Below are 22,439 nucleotides of genomic sequence, written 5' to 3' on the forward strand. Positions count from 1 at the left end.
TACAAGTTACATGCATGATGTGTTGTCAGAGAATGACAGATATAAACACAAATCAATGGCGCAGGACTGCACAATGGTAACAGCAGTAATAGGATGTTTACACAACTTAGCAAACAGTAATTCCTGTAGGACAGGCCCAGTCTATCAGGATTGGGAGCTGAGCAGTTTCAACTTACGTTCAATGAACTTCAAGGAAGTGTCAGATAAGTAGAGGAGACAGCACTTTCCTGCTATCTAATCAATAGCACAAAACACATGGAACCGAATCAGAGCTGACCGACCTCTGGGCGTCATTAGTGCGGCCAACAAGCGACACCATAATAATACATCTTGAACGGTTGCTACAGACAACCGCCGAATATTTCAAAAGGACCCTCCTTATGTAAAATATGGAGCTCTATTTTTAACAATGAGTTTAAAGAAAAATTGCACAACTTTTAGGGTATGTGCACACGTTGCGGATCCTCAGCGTTTTTTGACGTGCAGAAACACTGCAGATCCGCAATTGATTTACAGTACAATATAAATCAATGAGAAAAAAAAAATGCTGTGCACACTTTGCGGAAAATCCGCTGCAGAAACGCTGCGGTTTAAAAGAAGTAGCATGTCACTTCTTTTTTGTGAATCTGCAGCGTTTTTGAACCCATTCCATTATAGAAAACCGCAGGGGTAAAAAATGCAGCAAATCCGCAAGAAAACCGCAGTAAAAACGCACAAAAAAACGCCGTGGAACCGCACAAAAAACGCGACAAATCCGCAGGTGCGTTTTCTGGCAGGAGAGGCAGAATCCGCCCCAGAAATTCCTAAGCCTAATCCGCAACGTGTGCACATAGCCTTAGTGAATGTCCACACAGGACGACATCGGCAAACTCTGCCCCAAATCATGCTGATTTTGATACAGATTTCATTGCGAAAATGCTGCATCGCAAAGGGTAAATTAATGCCGAGGATATGAAATCAGCAGCGCTGATCAATTTCAGTTGCTGTTTTTCTCTTTTGTACGATCACACGGTTTTTTCAGGTGGATTTTGAAGCAGATTTATGGAAACAAAAAAAAAAAGCGTGTTTCAAAAACTTGTCCGAAAGCACTTGAAAATCTGCGTTAGATCTGAAAACCTCTTCATAAAAGTGCAATGATTGCTGAAATGGATTCCCCTTAGGGCATGTGCACATGGCGTCTTATAGGCGCTGGCATACCCGCTAAGCTTTTAAAGCACAAGAACGCTGGCTGGCTTTTTTCTGAGAGTCTTCTTTGGCATCTTTTTTGCATCAGCTCTGCCAAGCGGCATCTTTTTATTGTTAACTATATATAAAATAGTGGCTGCTTCCCTGAAGAATAGTCAGGTCACTACTTTTAGCAGCTGCACAGCTTTAAGAGTTAAAAAAAACTGTTAAAAAGACAGAACATAGGCACTGCAAGTCGTTTTAACATTGCTGTACGATATTCAATATTTTTAACGTTTCTTGAGCATTTTTTCAGGCAGAATCTGCCTGAATAAAAACATTGTGTGTGAAACGCCCCCCGGGTTAGCCCCCCTTATTATGAATTTGGGTAAAAAATGATTCCATTTGTTAGATCTTTGCTAGATCCGGTTTGATCAATCAAAACTAACGTTAGATCTCCCCTACAAAATGAGATATTTACGATCTTTTTTTGCTGATCAAACCGGATCTAACGAATATCTATCAGAATCCATCCAAAAATTGAAAATTTCAAAGTAGGGAGGGCTAACCCGTAGCTAACCCCCCACCTGACACCCCCAATATCTCAGGATCGAAAGGAGATCTAACGTTAATTTTTGCTGATCAAACCAGATCTAACGAATATCTATCAGAATCCATCCAAAAAACGGCATATTTCAAGGTAGGGGGGCTAACCAGTAGCTAACCCCCCCCCCCTCCCCACCTGACACCCCCAATATCTCGGGAACAAAAGGAGATCTAACGTTAATTTTTGCTGATCAAACCGGATCTAACGAATATCTATCAGAATCCATCCAAAAAACAGAAAATTTCAAAGTAGGGGTGGCTAACCCGTAGCTAACCCCCCACCTGACACCCCCAATATCTCGGGAACGAAAGGAGATCTAACGTTAATTTTTGTGATCAAACTGGATCTAACGAATATCTATCAGAATCCATCCAAAAAACTGCAAATTTCAAAGTAGGGAGGGTTAGCTATGGGTTAGCCCCCCCTTTAGCCCCCCCCCCTCCCCCGAAAAACATCATAAATATCTCATTTTGTAGGGGAGATCTAACATTAGTTTTGGTTGATCAAACCGGATCTAACAAAGATCTAATGAATGGAATCATTTTTTTACCCAAATTCACAATAAGGGGGGGGGCTAACCTTGGGGGTGTGTGTGTGTGAATACCCTAAAGATCTTTCCAGATATTTTTTCGCCTAAGTCTATGTTCCCACAATGAGTTTTTGGTGAGTTTTTGTGATGCATATTTTCGAAAAATGCAAGCATCCTATTTTACTTAATGGGTGCAGAAAATCTGCAACATCAAAAACTCACTACGGGAATGTGCACACGTTCAAGTAGCAGAGCTTTGGATGTAACACAAGTCCGCTGTGTCCAAAGCGCTGCCGTCTATTGATCGCAGGTGATTCTGCATGTGTTCATTGAACCGTGCGGATTCACCACTTCCAATACATTGTACGGGTCATTGTCGCGTCTCCGCAAGATAAATAGACATACTGCGGTCTGGAGAGATGCGCCGCATGTGCATCTCCGCAAGTGAGAAATCCCATTCACTATGCTGTAACAGCTGGACGCTGCGGGTTGCACCTTTGTATAAATAAATATATATATACACAATATATATATACCGTATATACTCGAGTATAAGCCGAGATTTTCAGCCCAAATTTTTGGGCTGAAAGTGCCCCCCTCGGCTTATACTCGAGTCACGGTAGCGGTGGGGTCGGCGGGTGAGGGGGTGAGGGCGCTGGGGTATACTTACCTAGTCCCAGCGATCCTCGCGCTGTCCCTGCCGTCCCACGGGCTTCGGCGCTGCAGTTTCTTCCTCTCTTCAGCGGTCACGTGGGACCGCTCATTACAGAAATGAATAAGCGGCTCCACCTCCCATAGGGGCGGAGCCGCTTATTCATTTCTCTAATCAGCGGTGCCGGTGACCGCTGATAGAGAAAGAAGCTGCAGCGCCGAAGACCGTGGGACGGCAGGGACAGCGCGAGGATCGCCAGGACTAGGTGAGTATGTTATATTCACCTGTCCTCGTTCCAGCCGCCGGGCGCCGATCCATCTTCCCGGCCGGCGCCTCCATCTTCCCGGCGTCTCTGCTCTCTGACTGTTCAGGCAGAGGGCGCGATGACGCATATAGTGTGCGCGGCGCCCTCTGCCTGATCAGTCAGAGCAGAGACGCCGGGAAGATGGAGGCGCCGGAACGAGACGCCGGGAGCTGCAATCAAGGGAGGTGAGTATGTGGTTTTTTTTCTTTATTGCGGCAGCGGCGGCACAAATTTATGTGGAGCATCTATGGGGCACAGTGAACGGTGCAGAGCACCGTATATGGCACAGCACAGCTATGGGGCACAGTGAACGGTGCAGAGCACCGTATATGGCACAGCACAGCTACGGGGCACAGTGAACGGTGCAGAGCACCGTATATGGCACAGCACAGCTACGGGGCACAGTGAACGGTGCAGAGCACCGTATATGGCACAGCACAGCTACGGGGCACAGTGAACGGTGCAGAGCACCGTATATGGCACAGCACAGCTACGGGGCACAGTGAACGGTGCAGAGCACCGTATATGGCACAGCACAGCTACGGGGCACAGTGAACGGTGCAGAGCACCGTATATGGCACAGCACAGCTATGTATGGGGCACAGTGAACGGTGCAGAGCACCGTATATGGCACAGCACAGCTATGGGGCACAGTGAACGGTGCAGAGCACCGTATATGGCACAGCACAGCTATGGGGCACAGTGAACGGTGCAGAGCACCGTATATGGCACAGCTATGGGGCACAGTGAACGGTGCAGAGCACCGTATATGGCACATCTATGGGGCACAGTGAACGGTGCAGAGCACCGTATATGGCACAGCTAGGGGGCACAATGAACGGTGCAGAGCACTATATGGTTCACACCTATGGGGAAATATGAACGGTGCAGAGCACTATATGGCACAGCTATGGGGAAATAATGATCTATTTTTATTTTTGAAATTCACCGGTAAATGCTGCATTTCCACCCTAGGCTTATACTCGAGTCAATAAGTTTTCCCAGTTTTTTGTGGCAAAATTAGGGGGGTCGGCTTATACTCGGGTCGGCTTATACTCGAGTATATACGGTATATATATATATATATATATATATATATATATATATATATATATACACACACACAGTTCACACCTTCTCATTTAAAGATTTTTCTGTATTTTCAGGACTATGAAAATTGTAAATACTCACTGACGGCATCAAAACTATGAATTAACACATGTGGAATAATATATTTAACAAAAAAGTGTGAAGCAACTGAAAACATGTCTTATATTGTAGGTTCTTCAAAGTAGCCACTTTTTGCTTTGATGACTGCTTTGCACACTCTTGGCATTCTCTTGATGAGCTTCAAGAGGTAGTCACCAGAAATGGTCTTCCAACAACCTTGAAGGAGTTCCCAGAGATGCTTAGCACTTGTTGGCCCTTTTGCCTTCACTCTGCGGTCCAGCTCACCCCAAACCATCTCGATTGGGTTCAGGTCTGGTGACTGTGGAGGCCAGGTCATCTGGCGTAGCACCCCATCTCTCTCCTTCTTGGTCAAATAGCCCTTACACAGCCTGGAGGTGTGTTTGGGGTCATTGTCCTGTTGAAAAATAAATGATGGTCCAACTAAACGCAAATCGGATGGAATAGAATGCCGCTGCAAGATGCTGTGGTAGCCATGCTGGTTCAGTATGCCTTCAATTTTGAATAAATCCCCAACAGTGTCACCAGCAAAGCACACCCACACTTTCACACCTCCTCCTCCATGCTTCACGGTGGGAACCAGGCATCTAGAGTCCATCCGTTCACCTTTTCTGCGTAGCACAAAGACACGGGGGTTGGAACCAAAGATCTCAAATTTGGACTTATCAGACCAAAGCACAGATTTCCACTGGTCTAATGTCTATTCCTTGTGTTCTTTAGCCCAAACAAGTCTCTTCTGCTTGTTGCCTGCCCTTAGCAGTGGTTTCCTAGCAGCTATTTTACCATGAAGGCCTGCTGCACAAAGTTTCCTCTTAACAGTTGTTGTAGAGATGTGTCTGCTGCTAGAACTCTGTGTGGTATTGACCTGGTCTCTAATCTGAGCTGCTGTTAACCTGCGATTTCTGAGGCTGGTGACTCGGATAAACTTATGCTCAGAAGCAGAGGTGACTCTTGGTCTTCCTTTCCTGGGGCGGTCCTCATGTGAGCCAGTTTCTTTGCAGCGCTTGATGATTTTTGCAACTGCACTTGGGGACACTTTCAAAGTTTTCCCAATTTTTCGGACTGAGTGACCTTCACTTCTTAAAGTAATGATGGCCACTCGTTTTTCTTTACTTAGCCGCTTTATTCTTGCCATAATACAAATTCTAACAGTCTATTCAGTAGGACTATCAACTGTGTATCCACCAGACTTCTGCACAACACAACTGATGGTCCCAACCCCATTTATAAGGCAAGAAATCCCACTTATTAAACCTGACAGGGCACACCTGTGAAGTGAAAACCATTCCCGGTGACTACCTCTTGAAGCTCATCAAGATAATGCCAAGAGTGAGCAAAGCAGTCATCAAAGCAAAAGGTGGCTACTTTGAGGAACCTAGAATATAAGACATATTTTCAGTTATTTCAGTTATTTAACAATTTTTTGTTAAGTATATAATTCCACATGTGTTAATTCATAGCTTTGATGCCTTCAGTGTGAATTTACAATCTTCATAGTCATGAAAATACAGAAAAATCTTTAAATGAGAAGGTGTGTCCAAACTTTTGATAAATATATATATATATATATATATATATATATATATATATATATATATATATATATCATGAATCAGAACCATGGAATGTGACCCTTGTGCCAATATTGAAATGTTCGAGGCCAAGGGAGAACTTAAAAGGGATGTAATTCGGAGAACGTGGTAGAATTGTTCCAGACAAACGCCACACCTCTTTTGTATGGAGTCTGATTTTGCAGCTCACCTCCATTGAAGCGGAGTTGTGATAGCATACATGATCTGTGGACATGGTTTGTGCCGTTCCTGGAACCTAGCTGCAATGCTGTTTGGTTGCTAAGGCCCGTTTCTTACAGACACACTTTTAATATATGAAACCCAATGAGGCAGATTTATACAATATCAACCAATCACAGCTCAGCTTTTATTTTTCAAAGGCAGAATATGAAATGAAAGCTGCTCTGTGATTGTTTGTTATGGATTTTCCCTCATGAATGTGTCCCCATGTAAAACAAAGCAACTATAAATCAATACACATCTGCTGAGTACAGATATACCATAATCCAGACCCCACATATAAAGCATTTATCTAGAAGCACGGCAGATTTTTCAATCATGACAACTGCAGCAGCTGCGATGGTGGCCATTTTGGTTTTCATCCCATCTTCCCCAGGCACACACACACCTAAGGCAAGCCTCACACGTCCAGATATTTCCGGTACCGGAAGAAACGGTCCCGAAGCTATCCGTGTCCGTGTGTGCACATAGGCCATCCGTGTGTCCATGTTTATCGTCCGTGTGCTGTCCGTGTATTGAAACAATTTGTTTCAATTTTAACCCTATGACTTTAAAAAAAAGCACACGGACAGCATCCGTGTGCGGTACGTGTTTACAAGCACCCATTGACTTTAATGGGTCCGTGTGATCCGTGCGCTCCCACGAACACTGACATGTCTCCGTGATTTGCACAAGGACACACGGTCCATGAAAACACGCTGACATCTGCAGAGACACATTTATTTTAATGTGTCTACATGTGTCATTGTCTCGGGTACGTGAGGAAACGGTCACCTCACGTACCGGAGCCACTGACGTGTGAAAACGGCCTAAGAAACAGTTGAAATTAAAATTTAAACCATATCACAGAAAAGGACGACTCAAAGGACTTATGTCATACTTCATGCTCCATGTAAACAGGATACAAACACAAAACACAATTGGTACACATGGCACAGCTGGCATTGCCAAAATGGAAGCAGATTAGTCTGAATACATGAAAACACAGGCGCTTGGCGCAGATGGCAGCATCTACCACAGCCTCTGCAGCCAATGGGCCCCAGAAATAAATGTCGATGACACAGGAGTTTTCATATGGTTGTACTTGTCTTCCCGCTGCCCACAGGGCTCAATGAATAACACAGTATAAATAGTGAATTCTGGACGCAACCCAAATTTTATTACCACCGTTGAAAGCACAAAACGTTTTGTCGCCCGCGCTAAATAAACAAGAAATACTTGGAGCATGAATAAGAACTTATTTCTGGCGCAGACTCTCTGCCGTGCAGGTTTGGATTGGTCTGGTCCGAAAGACTTTTAGGCTTCGTACATACAGGGTTTTCCTCCACCACTTTTGTTGTTTTGCTTGTAACATAAAATTATATGGATTTTCTTTATGTATATATATATATATATATATATATATACACATGTGTGTGTATGTATATACGTGTATATATATATGTGTATGTATGTATATATATATATATATATATATATATATATATATATATATATATATAGTGTTTTTTTCATGTTTTATGTTTTCCTGGAAAGAGAAATGAAGTTAAATCCACCACAACTATAGCATGATACATTCGGCACAAAACACCAAAAAGACTTCTGGCGTGGTATTTTTGGCTTAAGACTACGTTTCCATGATGAGTATGTGATGCGCTTTGACGCCGAGCATTTTCGTTGCAAAAACAAAACAAAACACGCAGAAACCTAGTTTCAGAAGAGTGAACTGCATGTATAGAAATTTCATGCCCACTGTGCCTTTTTATAGAGCATAATTTGACCTACAGTGTTTTTTTTTAATTCACAATTTTACATGACAATCTCTCTTGCGGTAAATATGTGTTTTATTTGCAGATTTTCCCCATATACTGGAATTAGATGAGGAAAATCAGCAGGTAAAAAAACCATATATGCCGTTTTAGTGAGTTTCTTCAGCAGAAACGCATGTAATCCGCACATGACTGGATCAGTAAGGCTGGTTTCACATTTGCAGTTTTGTCTGCAGCGTTTCTGACGCATACATCCGCATGTGTCTTGATTTCCTACCTTTAACATTGTAGACGCAGGTGCATGCAAACACGTTCGACCACGTTTGCTTACACATGCGTTTTTTCGCTGTGTTAGAATTTTTGAGGCGGCAAATTTCCATCAAATATGCGCAGGCATGCGCCTGCAGATGAGTGTGTTTAAAAAAAAACGCATTACCTGTCTATGGGAACGCATGCATACGCATGTCTTTGCGTATGAATGCGTTCGATGCGATTGCGTACTTCTGACTGCGCATGTCCAGAAACGCCCCTTGAGTCACGCCCTCCTGGAAATATCAAACGCATGCGCATAAAAAAAAACGCAAACGCATGCAAAAACGCATATAAACGCGTGCAATCGTTGCGTTTTTTTAACCATCATGCATAATGTGATGCGGATAAAAAACGCAGCGTTAGCATGCATTTTGCAATGTATTTGCGGTTTCGGATGAGACGCTGCGGACTCAACCGCAAATGTGAACCTAGCCTAAAGTTTTAGCAAAGTTAAGTAACAGGACATTTCCAAAATCCAGCAGTTTTATTTAATGCATAATATACCGGAAAGAGATGAAAAACTCAGCAAAAAAACATGATAAAATGCAAGTAAAAACACTATGAAAAAATACAAGTACGGTAATCTAATTTAGCCAACAGGTACAGAAATGCTGGAGAAAATCTGCAGAATCTAAAGCACACCAAATATTCATCATGGGAGCTGTTAGGACACGAAATGTGCTTTTTTTGTTTTATAGGCTAATGGTAAACTCACAAATTGTTTTTCTTTACCTAAATTGGATTGGATTTTCCCCGTAGATTAAGGGTATGTTCACACTATGCGGTTTTTACTGCGGAACCGCGGCGATTTTGCCGCTGCGGGTCCGCAGCTGTTTTCCATGCAGGGTACAGTACAATGTTACCCTATGGAAAACAGAAACCGCAGTGCACATAATGCGGAAAAACCTGAAAAAAAACACGCAGAATTGCTGTGGAAAAAAAGAAGGACCATGTCACTTCTTTGTGCAGAATTGCAGCGATTCTGCACCCATAGAAATGCATTGATCCGCTTACTTCCCGCATGGGGCTGTGCCCACCATGCGGGAAGTAATGAGGATAATGTGCGGGTTATACCCGGGGTGGAGGAGAGGAGACTCTTCTCCAGGCCCCAGGAACCATATTTGAGTTAAAAAAAAAAAGAATTAAAATAAAAAAATCATGATATACTCACCTCTGAAGTCTCAGCGCTGCACGCGGCCGTCCGGTCTCAGGTTTGCTATGCGACCAGGACCTGCGGTGACGTCGCGGTCACATGACCGTGACGTCACGAAGGTCCTGGTCGCACAGCATCTTTGGAACCGGACCGCCGCCTGCAGCGCCGAGGAGATCAGGACGTCAGAGGGTGAGTATATAATTATTTTATTATTTTTAACACTACTATTGATGCTGCATATTGCTGCATATGCAGCATCAATAGTAGGGGTAAAATCCCGCAGCGGAACCCGCAGGACAAACCGCGATAAATCTGCAGGGATAACCGCAGCGGGTTTGCCCTGCAGATTTATCAAATCCGCTGCGGGAGAACCCGCAGGACAGGATGCAACGTGTGAATGTGGCCTTACATTAGATGCGGAATCCTCCCCAAAGTATAGCAATAAAGTTTTGTCAAGGCAAAAAAAAAAGAAATATTTAAAAAAAAAACAGCTTTATGTAACGCATGACACACCAAAAGCAGACAAAAAAATGCAACGTTAAAAACACATGTTAAAAAAAAGCACAAAATCGCTCAAAAAAGAGTTTGAGTCCCCCCCCCGAGGCTGAAGTCTTGTGGCTATTAGACAGCTGCAAACACATGCGGGGACTACCTGTTTCTTAGGAAATCCCTGCATGTGTTGCTGCTGTCGAACAGCCACGAGACATGCAGCCACAGGAGACTCAAACATATTTTTCGAGCGTACTGAAGACACTCAGTCAGCAACTGAGCATGCTCAGATAACACTTTACCAGAGCACATACACTCATCACTAGTATGGATACCTTTTTGGAAGTAAGCAGTCATATCTTACGGATTCCAAACAACCCCAAGCTGATCACGTAACATCTCACTGCTCTGATATTTGCAGCAGGCAATCCCCTTCATTAAGCATGCCTTCACAGCAGTGCAGTAAAGCATGACGGAATACCCTTTAAAACCAATACACCATAAATGGATATAGTTCTTGCATACCGTAATTGCAGGCTGATCCGCTTCCTATTGTGACAACATTGTATACCTTACTGTATATTTCACATTTATTTTAGATATATTCAAGCCTGGTACTTTGTGGCGCTGTTGCATTGACACCCATGTAATGCAATTACTGCCTCTAGTGGTCAAATCTAGAATTGTGAGGTTTTTATAAAAATACACAGTGTAAGTGCTGACTTCCCATGCCCTTCACTGTCTGGTGTACAGGCTGTCTCTGTTCTGCTGGTCTCTGAGCTAATATCTGCTGCACTTTGACTCTCCATCCTACTGATCTCTTAGTAAATAACATTAGAAAACTGTATCTGGCAGCACAGGAAGCAGCGCCATCCCATCCAGCCAGAAAAGCCAATGCACAGCAGCATTTTCCCTTTAGCACAAAGCTGTCTTTGGCTATAAATTAGAGCAATGAGAGCGTGACCTCAGGAAGCAGGATGTCACTGGAAGATGACAGCATGAATCCAGACATTCGGACAAATTCATTATTTAAATGCCTCCAGGACAGAGGTTATCTTTTTACAAGCTAGATTTTAAAAAAACAGAAGGGAAAATACCAATTCTGAAAAACAACTTGTGGATCATTTCTCATTGGCACTTGTCATCTCATCTTAGGCGTTTTTCATGGTCATACTGCAATTATCGTAACTAAAGGCGCTTATATATACATAGATGAGGCTGATAACCGTTACATCTATGTGAGCATATGACACTCGGATATATACCGTACGTCACTGATCAAAGCAGTGGCACCGAAGAACGAGCGGCCATATTTGACATATCATTCGATCGTCATTTAGAAATGAAAGAACTGAAATGATAATGGGTCTATGTAAACCGACTAAGTGGCCAATTTAGTAGCGAGCACACAAACTAATACATGAAAAAAGTCTCTTACCCGTAATACCGGCCATTTTAGATACATTTTGTTATTGTAATAGGTCTATTAACACTACAGACATAGTATGTAGATATAATATAGAACATAGAAGACTCGCAAAAGATATCTGAACATTTATTAAGCGTTGTTTGAAACGAATGAAAACAAAGGTAAAATAAAACCCATGAACACTTTGGCCAACCCGAGGGTTTGTGCGTGTGGTGGAGTCGGCAGGATTAGCAGGCAGCCTAAATTGTCTAAAATGAAAAGGATAGGAATAATAAAACTTCACATTTATTCTGTACTTGCAAAAAAAGACATGTTGGGTACACCAATAGAAATCTCGGGGGATACAGGACCGACGCGTTTCGACTAGATAGAGACCATGACTAAGACTATCTAAAGTGTACTGTCAACTTTGCACAAGCCGGCCAATTTGAGCAAATAACCTGATGATTTCGATGTATGGTGTGTCCCCAAGGAAGGGATCAGACATGTTGGACTTCGCGATGCGCAACCCATTGTTTAGGCCAGGGCTGTGGAGTCGGAGTCGTGGAGTCGGAGCCCATTTTGGTGGAGTTGGTGTCATGGAAATTGAGAATTCAGGGGTTTGGCTTACCGACTCCACAGCCCTGGCAAGGCTGTAGAGTTGGAGTCGTGGAGTCGGAGCCCATTTTGGTGGAGTCAGTGTCATGGAAATTGAGGAGTCAGAGGTTTGGCTTACAGACTCCACAGCCCTGGCAAGGCTGTAGAGTTGGAGTCGTGGAGTCGGAGCCCATTTTGGTGGAGTCAGTGTCATGGAAATTGAGGAGTCAGAGGTTTGGCTTACAGACTCCACAGCCCTGGCAGGGCTGTAGAGTCGGAGTCGTGGAGTCGGAGCCCATTTTGGTGGAGTCAGTGTCATGGAAATTGAGGAGCCGGAGGTTTAGCTTACCGACTCCACAGCCCTGGTTTAAGAAGAATATGCCAGATGGCATCAGCTTTCTTTCCTTTTACCAACTGAAATAAAAATGCAAGCCTGACCGCGTCAAGCCAGTCAGGAGAAATAAGGGTTGAGAAAATGTAGATGGTGAAAGTGATGCAACCTAGAAAGATGTAATATTCAATAGTTAGACATGTTAGACAGGAATTGTACCAATGATAACATTATTCTTCAGGTGGCCAGACAGATCAATAGTCCTCAAGGGGTTGTCTAAAGTCTAGGTACCGACAACCGCATATTCGCTCTCATCTGAGGGAAGCGGGACGATTATACAAATAACACTGAACACAGTTTGATCAGTGTCAGCATTGTGTGATCCAGTTCTCTCGGATGACAAGAAAATGGAAAAAAAAAGTCTCCACCCAAGTGCATTGCAAAGTATATGTCCATAATGCAGTGCCATACCGAACACCATATGGCAGCAGAAGAAGCCGCTATAGCTACATAGGGGCTCCATATGTGAATATACAGGAATCAGGTCTTCTTTCGTCAGACTTGGCAGAGGCCAGCAAGCATTTTAGTTTCGAGATGGGAATCGAGCAGCTTCATACACGGTATAAGGCAGGTATAAGCCGGTGGGCTCTGGCTGTGGTGTTGTGGTGGTTTTCACTACTTGGAGCAGAGATTTGCTCAGTTATATAACTTGTGCCTCCTGTTCTGCTCATATTTACCAGCTCCTCCCTGTAATGCTCATCTAGATAAGCACAGAAGGTCAGGGGCCACACAAAGCAGAGATTCCTGTGTTATCTCTGCCTGGGAGGGGAAGATCCCACATTACAAAGGAAGGAAGAAAGTGGTTAATGGTGGGGGGTAGGCGGGGTACTGGCAAGAAATGGACATGTGGCTCAGTCATCATACCTAAGAGAACACATTCTCTGCTCTGTGCATAGGAGCTCTGCTGAGTCTGTACTGCGCTAATCACTGCTAATCCTATCAAAGTGGTCACATGCTACATCTACAGCGCCCTACCGTCAACGGGCGACCTATATACAGGCAGAGTATGTGCAGTATATAGTGTTGGAAGCCCAGGACAGCGAAGGCTCTAAACAGACATATTGCTCCAGACCTATCAACCTTCACATCTATGATGATGATACCTCAACAGTATGTTGGTATGGTGAAGAAACCTCGAGATACGTAATAAGTATTAAGGAAAGTATGGCCATGTCCATGCTATGATATACGTTCAATAGAGGTACTTGATCTGAATGTGCTGCACAGATCCAAAATACAGCACCCAAATAAAGACATCCACCCATCCCAGACACGCAGATATTCTTCCCAGTTCTTCTATAAGAAAATAAAGATGTGACAAATGTACCACTTGCCATACAGGCTTTGCATATTGCAGCCATATACTGCATTAACACATAGTGCTCTGTGGTACAGTAGGTTAGGCTCCTTTCACATTGCGCTCTTGCTCTCGTTTGTTGGCTCCACCGGGCCTTGCGTCCGATTCTCCTCCCACAAAACGGGATTTGGGCATATGTGCCAACAGGGACACAGACTATAATGATTCTGACGCAAGCCCCGACGGACCACTGAACATAGGCAAGAACACAATGTGAAAGGAGCCTTAAGTAGTTACACACACCACTACTTCTTTACGATGGTCGTACACATTATTTCAATGTTGGCTGACCATCTAATTGGCATGAGAATATCCTCTTTCCCTGCCAGCAGGAATATGGAGGATAGAGCATGTTGGATTTCAACATGCCCGATCATTTTGCTTTCACAGGTACTAAGGCCTCCAGGTTTCTGGCAGTAGTTTACGCTCCTCCTTCCATGGAGAACACATGCCTGGATAATGTGGTGCTGGAGGAACTAATATCTAAGGCCTATGGCCATCCTTACATATAAGAGCAATCTTTTTTTACGCACTATTCTGAGTTTCTGTCAGCAGTTAAAGACTGCAAAACTGAGAGTATCTGAGATATATTTGCCATCATTAAGAAAAAAAATCAATCTGGCCCAAAACATTGTTTTTTGTTCCTCCACAAGCTCTATTTGTATCTGCCCCTTCCAACTAATAGAATAAGGGGTCCGGAATGGGAAGACCCTCTTTTTCCCTCTGAAGTCACTAATAAGTCATAAATAATTTATTTTTCTAAACCAGACAATCTGGTTGGCATCCCCAAGCTCTTGAAAAGCAGGGCCGCTCGTTATGATCACTAGCATATACATTTTTATACTTGGCAGGCCTATTGGGTTGTGGCGTGATTACATTTTACTTTCCAAAGGAAACAGAGCGAAAATGTTTGCATCTTCGCCGCAGGATGCGACTTTACTCATGTGAATAGAGATAGTGATCAGCCCCAGTCGTTTTTTCACTAGCTACAAATGAAGGCAGTGTAATAATACACAACTAAATGAAGCAGCAATAATGGTGGGTGACATATATATTACACAACCACACTATTTTCAAGAATCACTCCAGGAATCATCTGCTGAATACCTGATTGCACACGTGTTAAATGCCCTGGAGTAGTGCAAAGTGAAATCTGTTCCAAAATAGGTTAATTCATGTAATATGCGGTGTATTCCCTCCTACAGGTTTATGTAGAAGCGCTTTTTATGTCAGTTCTTAGAATACAAGGAACATTCCAGTTATTCCTCCTGCCACGTACACGCACACCTAATGTCATACACAACAGATGTCATCGATAGAAAGCCCGTAGTTCGCAAAAAAACAACATGGTAGAATATTTCAAATGGAAACAAAACCTAAATTCTATCCAATCTCTGTTTATTTGTTTCCTGTTATCAGCCATATTAGGCTGGTGGGGGGGAGGGAATGGGGAGGAAGATTAGTTATCACAGCCTAATCTCCCATGCCTATTCCTGAGAACCTCCGGAAACATTTCTAAACATATGACCTGGCCTGTCTGGGCCTTAATGATGTGATAACTTTTTACGCTTTTGCCTCTACACATTACAGCAGTCATAACTTTTTTTGTCATTGATGTGACTCTTTAAGGACTAAGGTCTATTTCCACAAACCAACATTAAATGACTACCGATAGGAAAATATTTATATAGCTTTATAGCCTGTTTAGACAGTCAGACAGCACTTAAAGATGCACAGTTATCTGTGATAGACTGCTCTGTGACAGAGGCTGCCATTGTTCTCAGCAGCACAGGTCCTGTTTAGACAGGACAATGCCCTGCCGAGAACAATAACGTTTTCTGCAGCACAAAAGATAATTTCATGCAATGAACAAGAGTTTCGCTCATTCATCATTATCGCGAAAGGAGAGTTCCTAGGAACCTTGTTTCAGATAATCTTTCAGAGCAAATGCACCTCAAGCAAGGATCGCCAAGTTACGACTTGCCTACTTTGGACACATCATACGAAGATAGGAATCACTGGAGAAGGACATCATGGTAGAAGAATAGAAGGAACATGGCGAAAAGAAGACAACCTGATGGCTTGATACTACCAAGATAGCGGTGAAGAAGGTCTTGGTGGACCTATCTAGGCTTGCAGAAGATCGATCTTCCTATAGATCGTTCAGCCATCAAGTCACCATGGCTCGAGATCGTGCTGAAGACTGTTAAAAATAAAAGATGCACTTCTAGTTTTAGAGGCGACTTTTAGTGTTTTTACACTAGCTACGAAAGCTTTTTGAAAAGTGAGTGGAGCTTACCAAAGAAGGGGCATGACTGAGCAAAATATTGGAGTAAGTTATGACAGATACAGTATCTACTCTAATCTGTGACTGGAGTACACTTCTGACACTGGCGCAAAACAGCTGAGAGGTTCTTCATTCATTAGGAGGCACATGGTTCTTAAAGAGGACCTGTCATCAGGTCAAAAGTGCCTAGTTTTACCTTTCATTCTTGATGGTTCCCCAAGTTTTCTTAAAAAAAAAAACAAAAAAAACATGCGGTTACAGAGATATGGATGGGACCAGTTTTTACATGCTAATTTTTACAAGTTTACTTTAAACGTTGGCATGGCTCACAGGGTAATTATGCAGAGCAGCACATACTGTGAGCCATGCCCCATTGCTCATATCTCTGGAACCGTATGGTGGATTTTAACAAATAAAAAAAAAAACTTAAGGGGCACCGGGAATAAAGGAGGGCAAAAACTGGCCAACCTTGACCTTGTGATAGGACCTCTTTAATAAATGAAGACCCCTATACAGTTTGACAATCCTGCCAACATTGACAGGTTCGTCAGACAGTCTAATGTGTATGGGGGCCTCCCAACAGACTATTTCGGGGCAGAGTTGGATCCAGCGCATTGGATTTCCAACGGCCAACCCTTTTGTTCAGCGAAAAGGGATAAAAGGCCAGGATAGGAGGTCCCTCTGATCCCAGCCAACCGTAAGAGCAGAAGCTCGGCAGTCAAGGAACCGCAGCACCCACTCTAATGCAGTATGGAACAACCATACTGGATTTATCCTACAGTGGAGGGAAAACATGGCACTTTAAAATAAGGCGCCTTAATGAATGCCATTAAAAAAGCGCATTAAAGGATCACTCCAGGCCAACCTGACACACCGTATTATGTCTATTGCTGGGCATCGGAGGCGGAGCATGGCTCACGGATTCTTATTAGGGTTCTTTGAATCCATGTGCCTTAGGAATTACAAAGTGAACTGGTTTTACTCGGAGTTACCCTTTAATCATATAATTCATCTAGCAGCACATGAAGAACATTTACAATTCTTTTAACTTCAAGAACTGTAATGATTTGAAAGACAAAGGTCGCCACAACGCCTAAAATTTCGCCCGGTTCTATCTGTTCTGGACAGAAGTATTCACATCTTCCCCCTTTCTTTGTAGAGATGTGGAATCCAGTGCAGTTGGGACAGGGGACAGGATATATGGGGTAACCTTCCCCTATATTCACTAGTCCTACATTCCCTCCAGCATTTCAAATTGACTCTTGCACATTGCAGGCCTTCTTCAAGCAGTACAACAATGGATAAGGAGTTTGTATGTTCTCCCCGTGTTTGCGTGGGTTTCCTCCGGGTTCTCCGGTTTCCTCCCACATTCTAAAGACATACTGATAGGGAATCTGGATTGTGAGCCCCAATGGGGACAGTGATAATAATGTATATAAAGGAATTATTGGCACTATATAAATGAGTAAAACAAACAAATAAATATACTCTGCAATCAATTCTGCTATATTGGCCCCCCCCCCAATAGTTGTAATGGCAGCACTTTTCTACGAGATGATTAACCCAGGATTTTTATACATAGGAACAGCTGACATTCGCCGCTGCATCTCACACCTGTTTTCTTCTATACTTAACAAGTCCAATTGGACAGGGACACATAGAACAAGATTTGCTTGCATTGAGATATACACACTATAGATGGCGATACACAATGCGTTGGTGCTGCATACATATCGAACAATATTACCACTAATTAGTTAACTTCTGATATTCTAGAGTTATTGAATGGCTAGAAGTATGCGGGGATTTTTTTTCATTTCCTTCAACATAAAACACATGAAAACAAACACTTTCCAGGAATGTAAAGCCCATTGTTCACAACCACATGCCCCATACTAAACTCCCACCCACAGACAAGTGTACAGGGGAGGTGTCATTGAGCCCAGTGCTTCCCCTCTGATCTCTCAGCTCTTCTGTGTACAGACGGTGGGGGGCCAATAAATACTAGTGTTTATATGGTGCTGGAGACCCTCCTCCTAGGCTGGTAGATAAAGAGATGAGATAAAAAACAAAAGCCACTTGTTTAATCTCTGCCACCCTGCAAGGTAAGTGCCCCCCTCCACCTCTCACATACAACTGCCTAAAATAGGCTGTCCATTGCTTCAATCTGATTGATAAGCAATTTCCATAGTCAAAAGTCAAAATAGCAATATTGAAAAAAAAAAAAAACACTGCATATTTGAAAACCCGCTAGTTTAACACAATTTTAAAAGTTATTTCTAACTATAAAAAGCTGCTGGATGTATAAAGTTGGCCTTAAGATGGCCATACACATTAGATGGCTGACGGCCTAATGATCGTTTGGCATCTCGGCCGTCACTCCCATACACAGCAGCGCTTGCTAGGCCGAATGACCCCGTCTTCACCACGAGAAAGCTGCCAGCAGACATCATTAATGGCGGTTTATCGCTGGGAGAACTATGCAATCGGCAGTCCGAAATCAAACATGCCAGATCGACAATCTCCCAAACCCGTCAATATCGACAGGTTCATCCAACATTAGGATAATGCATATGGGGGGTCTTTACAAATACAATATACAGATAACTGACCAATTTCTATTCAATCAGTCTAATATGGCGCCAAAATAGTACATGTTAATGGCCAATTAAGCGGTTGGAAATCTGTCTAATCTGGCAGAACACTAATCTGATGTGTGTAATATCCCTTCTGTCAGTCACAATGATTGTAGCATATTATCAGCATCTGACAGATATCTGATGGACAACTCCATTATAGGGAATAGAAAAAGCTTTATTTTATGACAATCATAAGAGGTTAGACTCAATCCTCATGTTCCTTGTCTAATAAAATATTCCCAACTCCCCTATAAACAAGTATGCTTAGCTGAGGGGTCAACACGTAAGATAAGGGGACACCAAGTACCGTATATGTTATGCCGTAATCTCTAGGAAAAATGTCACTGACTTGAACTTTGTTCACATTGCCAGAGGAGAGTCTAGCTGAATATTCGTTATGTTTTCAGGTCACATTTCTATGGAACATGTACAAAATTCTTCAGCTAGCAAAAACATTCCCGTGACCCAACATTTTTGTGGGTGTATTGGGTGGAACATAAACCCCTCAACGTGTTACCGTAGGACCAAACTTTTGATGAAACGTTATCGTGCATCTCTAGCCTAAATCACCATTGAACCTCACTTTTTTTGTTCAGGGTCACATGTATCACAATATACATTGACTACTTCTCACATTTTAGATTTTTCATAAATATAGTAAGAGAATCAGTAAGCGTGTAGAACAAAACCAATATGATTTTTTCTTTTTCAAGATATTTCAAAATAATCTACCGTAATCAAATGTCAACAGACAACCGAACATGAGCCATAAATGATAAAATACAAAAAAAAAAAAAAAATCACATAAATTGGTTCAATCTTATCGAGAACAAAATAACATATAGTGAACGGAAAAAAAAATATAATCCTGCAAGATTGAAAGGGTTAAGCACGCAGCTACAATATAAACTCATCCTCCACCAAGGACTACGGAAGAGAAATATTTTCACTTCACTCCTAAGATGAAACGAGGGATCCTTATTAAAGTGAAATTTACCCAGGCCCAGAGAGAGAATGGGTGCAATGATACAAGGGGAAGAATTGTGCTATCATCTAAACCCTGGGCTACGAGCCTGTTCAGTGAGGCTGAGAATGTCTTTTATTTCTTTCTAGTATAATGGCCCTATTGTGGAGAAAGACCAGGAAAAGTGCTATCGTACTGAAGTCGAGAGATATTACAATTGCGTTGAAAGGGGAATGAAAAGACTAAATCAAAAATTCTTAGTTTACAAAAACATATCGAAAGCCATACTACTACCCTAATACAAACTCACAATACAATACTATCTACAATGTATGTCATTGAATACCGGATATCTTTATGACCCCCTAGGCCAACAAAAAGAAGCATACAGCCAACAACGTAAAATGCATAAACCAAAGAAAAAGACTATTAAAGTAATGCTAATGTTAGTATATTCTAAAACATAACAGCTGAATTCTCCAATTACCTTTGAAGGCATAAAAATTCACAAATAAATATATGTAATATGTATACACACATGTACTATGTATAAAACATTTTTGTAGAAACCGTGCAACACAATTTTCATCACATGTTTAAGGATTTAGGTCAAGCTTTTTAGAAAGGTGAATAGCATCTATTTTTTTTCACCTACGTACAGTGGTTGGAATGACTCCAGTGTGGATTCCGAATTGGTGTCCCAAAAGGATGAATTGCCCCAATTCCTTTATCCGGCATGATACAAGCCCTGTTCTGTGTATAGAAATCCATCATGTGGTAATGCGTTGGGCTGGTACCCAACCCTGGTACATCCACGTTTTCATACATTGTAAATAAAGCCACCGGAAGACCATAAATGTAATTAGAAAAAAAAAAAAAATCTTCAAATGTTTAAAATCTGTTTTTTTTGTTTATAAAAAAAAATTATGAAAAATTTACAGTATTTATAGGATTAGGAGGATTTAGGAAAAAATCTCAGCGGGATAGCATATGGGGTTTCTCAATCCAGTGGGAAGAGTAGGGTTGAGCTTCTGAAGACAGATCCAGAGGTGATATCTGATGGGAGATTCCTTTAACTCTCTGCATGGATTCCATCAAATGGCTGGAGACGGGGGAGGGACATAGTGCAAAGTTTAAAACCCAAACCCCTTGAGATGGAGGGAGACCGGCCTGTATACAATCTTCTCCGGTTGCTTAATGTAATATAGAATTCTCTTTACCGGGTCCCATATGAGAGATGTTGGTACATTCAATGATAGAACCTCCTGTATCAGTTATATCTCTGGGTCTTGACGGCACGGAATCCTTGAAAATCCTCCAAAGCTGGGAATCTACTCCATTAACAGGAACAGAAGGGGTAGGTCAATTAGGGAGAGTGGTTGTGGATTAAAAGGGTTGCCTGGCATGGTCAGCTCGTGTCTAAATAGAAAGTCTTAAATAAGCAAAATCTCTTTAGAGCAAATGGGTGTCCATCTAATTCTTTCCTAGGATGTAGTCTTCAAAGAAGGGATTACTTGGGGATTTGGGGATAACCAACGTTATGGGAGATACGGCGATTCGGATGCAGGGTTCCTACATTTAAACGCCTAGGAATCTCCTTGTGATGCCGTATACGACAGTCGTGGGAGAAGGGAAATCCTGAATAGGTACAATCCTGAATGTGAATACAAGGATTCGGAGGTAGATCAGATGTTATAAGGAGGTGCAGCAGGATCAATAACACCTACTTGTCTTCTCCAGAATGGAGGTTGGTGCCCAGTTGTAGGAACTCTCAATGATACAGAATGGAGGAAGGTTGTTGATGTGAGAACATCCAGGTCCTGTAGTCTATGGCGATCCCGGATAAGGAAGTCAGGCTGGATGCTGAATTCCTGGATCTCATTTGGGAATGTGGAGGAGAGGTAGGCGCTATTCCTGGGAGCTCAGATCCTGCGGTTCTTGCTGTAGTACAGGGGATTCCTGTCTCTTGGATTGTAGTGTCACATATGCACACTGCTGCAGACTTTGCTGCTGTCTCTTCCCCCTCCCTTTTCCATTCTGATGGACTGAAGGCAGCTGAGCCCTGGAAGTCAACACCCCCAACCCCCTCCTAACTCTTAACCTATTCCCTGCCTGTAGTGACACACCAGTCACTCCCAACAAAGGCCTGTCCTTCCCAAATCCCAACCTAATGTGTATTGTTTGGGCTCAAGCAATGATCTAAATGCCTTTCCATCACTACCCCCTTCATTTGCCTAATATCATGCATATGACCTCTCCCTGAACCTCTGTCCTCACCTCCAAATGACCCAACCAGCTCCTTCTCCCGACTCATGACATCACAGACTTTCCCACCCCCCTACTGAATATTTGGAAATGGACCGACCACTCCTCCCGTGACCCCTCTGCACTCCTCACCACTAGGATATTAGTCTGGGATACATCACATTACTGGTCTTGTCAATTACACACACACAATTCCCAGGCTGGGACAGATGAGCCATCACAGAGGTAAGCACATGTAATTACACACATATGGATGAAGACGATGACCAATGCACAGATTGTAAGCTCTGCAGACAAGGCAAGCATTATACAATATTAGTCACTAAGGACATTGAGGTCTGAGACACTCAATACAACGTAAGATACAAATATGGATATGTAGGTGTTCTTATGTGTCACGTGGAGATATGCTGAACCTCTACGAATCAAGAAAGGATAGAAGGGAAAAGAAGACGCATCTTTATAGTGCGTTCATTCCTAAGCCACGGGGCGACATCCGGGCATTAATATTTATCATGCCTTATGAGTTGATCTTAACAAAAAAAAACAATTT

At 42.7% G+C, this 22,439-nt stretch overlaps 1 protein-coding gene across 5 annotated transcripts in view; it reads right to left on the bottom strand.

Annotated features, from left to right (window-relative positions):
* Positions 1–22,439, bottom strand: part of RARA (retinoic acid receptor alpha) — a 157,714-nt gene that overhangs the window by 31,790 nt on the left and 103,485 nt on the right. Inside the window, exon 1 of one of the 5 annotated variants that reach the window (XM_069751623.1) lies at positions 20,281–21,871. The exons of the other annotated variants lie outside the window; for them this stretch is intronic. Coding sequence (XP_069607724.1) covers positions 20,281–20,449 — 169 coding nt within the window. The 5' untranslated portion in view covers positions 20,450–21,871. Of the gene's footprint in view, positions 1–20,280; positions 21,872–22,439 lie in introns of those variants that run through there. 5 annotated transcript variants of the gene reach the window in all.

This window comes from Ranitomeya imitator, chromosome 2, assembly GCF_032444005.1.
Source record: "Ranitomeya imitator isolate aRanImi1 chromosome 2, aRanImi1.pri, whole genome shotgun sequence".
NCBI lineage: Eukaryota > Metazoa > Chordata > Amphibia > Anura > Dendrobatidae > Ranitomeya > Ranitomeya imitator.